The sequence below is a fragment of the Gekko japonicus genome, unplaced genomic scaffold (assembly GCF_001447785.1).
Source record: "Gekko japonicus isolate JY-2015 unplaced genomic scaffold, Gekko_japonicus_V1.1 scaffold1134, whole genome shotgun sequence".
Lineage (NCBI taxonomy): Eukaryota > Metazoa > Chordata > Lepidosauria > Squamata > Gekkonidae > Gekko > Gekko japonicus.
Genome location: NW_015176485.1, coordinates 476,597 through 480,513, shown reverse-complemented (window position 1 = coordinate 480,513; position 3,917 = coordinate 476,597). Strand labels below are relative to the sequence as shown.

Genomic DNA, 3,917 nt, shown 5'->3' with positions numbered 1-3,917 from the left:
CCCCTTCTCAGGCCAGCAGTCAGAGTTGTGTAGACAAGCTGTTCACAGGGGTAAAAGGAGGGGGCATGGAATGCAGTCTTGTCAAAGAACTGATGGGCAGCGTTTCAGTTGGCTACGTGAGCTTCTCTGGCTTCTCTACGTGAGCTCTGTTGGATCAGAATCGTAACACACAGTCACTGTTTCTGGTCTTAAGCGTATTGTACTTGGGTAGTAATGAACACAGGTGAAGTTGCCATCTGCTGAGTCAGACCACTGGTTTCTCAAGGTCAACACTGTCTGCCCTGCTCTCCAGCATCTCAGGGAAAGGGCTTTCACATCACCCGCTACTTGACACTTACTTCACTGTCGAAACCAAGAACTGAACACGGAACCTTCTGCATGCAAAGCAGATGCTCTCCCACTGAGCCATGGGGTGATGTGATTTGCAACAGCTGAACATTATGTATAATATTTTATATTAATATAATAAAAGTTACATTCATACAACCGTGAGGGGCATATCTTTGACAGTCCATTACTGAATCACAGTCAATTTGGGATATTTTTGCAGTGCCCCCAAAGAATTTTAACCAGAATTGTAGTGGGCTGCACCGTTTCTTCATAATTAAAGTTTCCTGACACCTGCTAAGGCTCTCGTCTTTTGCTTTCTCCACGGAAAAAGGCTAACCAGGGAAAGAAGTGATTCGGAGCATAATTAAAAAGCAAAGAAATTGAATTTTTGAAATTGTATTCCAGAACCGAAACACCTAGGAAAAAGTTGAAAAACAGGATGCTGTTTACCATGTCAAAAAACAACTCTCTAGAGATTCTTGTCTGCACAATATGGCCTTTATTGGGTAAAGGGGAGGGACATCATGGTAGCAAAGATCCTGCACTGCAATGCATCCAGAAATATTCCTTTTTTCCCCCAATGAGGTCAGCGCCAGTTTAAATTATGTGCAAGCGCTTCCAAGTTGAATACCTGAAAGCTTATAAATTATTTTTCTAACTTGAAAAAGGAGGAAAGACCTTGGAAATAAGTTTGGTATCTGCGGAAAGCTTGAAGGTTTTTGTTTTTAAAAAGAACGCTGTGGGATAATATTTGCAACCTGCTATTATAAGCAATAGTGGACGTAGCTTCAGGTCACTTATTGGGAAGCCTGCGGTGTCGGGTTTTCAGACTTGGCCTCCTGGTTTGCTGGAGGTTTACTGTTCCATGGACTGTTGTTCCCCAGAGCAGGCGAGCTGTTGAAATCTTCATCATCATCCATGCCATTTGCTGCATCGTACTGTGTGTTCTCTAGCCTGGTGATCAGCCGTTCGTCTTCGTCGCCAAATTCTCCTCCCATCAGAGTTGGTTCTCCAACCACCATCACATCCTGTGAACAGTACCCAACGTTTGTTACATGGGAGAAGACGGCAAACCAACCAACCAACCCCAGGCCCGTAACAGACCATCTCTCATCAGTAATAACCCAGAATGCTTCTTCCTTGAAAGCTCCCACAAAGATGACACACAGCAACTCTTCATGACAGCCAAGCTCAAAAAGAGAAACGAATGTCCCTTTTTAGTATGTGCAGACCTTTCAGGATTATACTAAAAAATCCAGAAAACAGATAATATAGATGGAGTCAAATGAGTGTGTTTGTTTTAAACGTGCAAACTGTTACCCGGAAATGGATTCAACAGACTCGTCAAAATGGTTATGTGATCTTTTCAGACCAACCACCACCGTAATGGGATAGCAACTGATACCGTTTAAATTAAAGTCCAACGCACCCCAAAGTTATCCTGTATAAGCCCCCTGCACTCTGGAATTACTATGAGTAGCTACTGTTCTTGCAAACCACCCATCCATCTCCAGGCAGCCTGTTCAAGCGAACTTCTGGACGAACGTCTCCTGACATCTGTACTTCACACTTTCTTTCTTCCAGCCAATAGCGGTGGTTAGTTAAAATGAAGCTTGCAAATACTACCTTTAATACATCAGCCATCAGAATATGGAACTCAGGACCTCTTATCCCTAACCCACGCACTTGACACCCTGCCACTTAATTATGGTAATTAATTTAGGTAGAGGGTTTTTTTAAAATATAAAAACAATGTTCACACTGATTTGACAATTTGCATCACTAATTAAGTCATTAGCAAAAAAACCCCTGCTTGATTGCCAACAAGCCCTGAATCTACCATCTGTTATCTCGTGGTGCCTGCCACCTCTCTGCGTAGGCAACTCTTCTGCCAATCTGCGCAGTAAGAGGACCAATCTGTCCAGCTGGTATCATAAAAGGGAGACAGAGTGCTAATTATAATTACACTAATGAAGCTAGCAGCCGACAAACGCTGAAGAGGGCAAGGAAGAAAGGATCCGTCCTATCCCCACAGGAAGCGCAAAGACCCCTTTCGTGAAGACGTGCAAAGCGAACCCCAGGACTGCTGCCAGGAAGGAAAAGTGCCAGACAGGAAGCTGGAAAGCCTTCTTGGACTTGCGGTGTTAAAGACCGCTTTGGGGAGAAGCCATGGATGTGTGGGGCAGGTCTTTGGAGGCAGTGCCCTGGCCACAGTTTCTTAAGACGTCTCCCAGAGTACTCGAGTCCTGGCCATGGTCAGAGGGATACACCCTGATTTAAACTATCCACTCAGAGGCCTACACAGGTCTGCCCACCCAAAGATATTCCTTTCTGTTTGCGTAATGATCCATGCTGTGTTAGAAGCAAGCAAAGCTCCACCAGCAACCTGCCCCTGCCTCCATCACTTTTTTTTTCTTTTGTGCCTAGACTTCCCTCCCAAGATGCACCTGTGAGGACACCTCTCTTTTTCTTCCTCCAAACCCCATTTAAAAAAATAGTTGAACTTCTCCAGTCTAAGGCCCCGGTCACACGGAGAATTTGCCACGCAAAAAGCACGAATGCTGGGTGGATTCTCGGGGCGCGATCACACTGCAACATCTGGGAAGCATAGCGCACCCGTGGCTAACCCGTGGCGTGCTGCCGAAGATGCGCAGTTAAAAGTACCTTCAAAGATCTACTAGAAAATGGTTTGCCATGGGCTGCCGACGGACTCATTCGGTGTGATCGCGCCGGCGTGCGCCTATTACCTCCAGAAGTCCTCTTTGCAAGCGTGCGCCGAAGGATGAAACCCCGGTGCACCGCCGTCGCGTCTAATCGCATAATGGTGGATCAGAATGCGACGGCAGAAATAGCCACGCCTCCCCCCCCCGTGTTTTTCGGCCTCAATTGTACAAATTCACATTCATCTTTTCTTACCTCCCTCTTCTCCCTTGGCCTACTCTGTGGTGGAAATTTAGGGTCAAAACAGACCAGTTGTTGGGGATGTGGCAACTGGGCAATTCTGGCGAAGCTTAACGGACTACTGCAACTGCCCCAGTTTGGATCAGGGCCTTGGCTGGGAGAGAGGGGCTCAATGCTTCTATCCTCCCCACCTAGCACTATTAGCTGTGAAAGGACAGGTGCTTTGTTTGTGCCCATCGCTCTTAATAACAGCGTGTGTGTCTGGGGGTCGCTTCAGTTAGCAAAGCCATTCCTTCCTCCACGCCCCGGTATGTGCAGCAGCAAGTGCCCTTTGAGAATCCCTGGGAAGGCCCACTCACAGCTCTCACAGAGTCTCATATGCTTGGACCCTTAGACTGTAGGAAAGGGAAAGAAAGACGGAGGGGGGTACCCTGTTTTACTAGTGGGGACCCACAACAAAATACTGTGGAGTTTCATATGCTTGGACCCTTAGACTGTAGGAAAGGGAAAGAAAGACGGAGGGGGGGTACCCTGTTTTACTAGTGGGGACCCACAACAAAATACTGTGGAGTTTCATATGCTTGGACCCTTAGACTGTAGGAAAGGGAAAGAAAGACGGAGGGGGGTACCCTGTTTTACTAGAGGGGACCCACAACAAAAAATAATGTGGAGTTTCATATGCTTGG

General features: G+C 46.6%; 1 protein-coding gene across 1 annotated transcript in view; it reads right to left on the bottom strand.

Annotated features, from left to right (window-relative positions):
* Positions 1–996: 996 nt before the first annotated feature.
* Positions 997–3,917, bottom strand: part of LOC107123882 (LIM domain-binding protein 2) — a 258,177-nt gene continuing 255,256 nt past the window's right edge. The window contains exon 8 of the mRNA XM_015427225.1: positions 997–1,358. Within this exon, the coding sequence (XP_015282711.1) occupies positions 1,128–1,358 (231 nt within the window). The 3' untranslated portion in view covers positions 997–1,127. The remainder of the gene's footprint in view (positions 1,359–3,917) is intronic.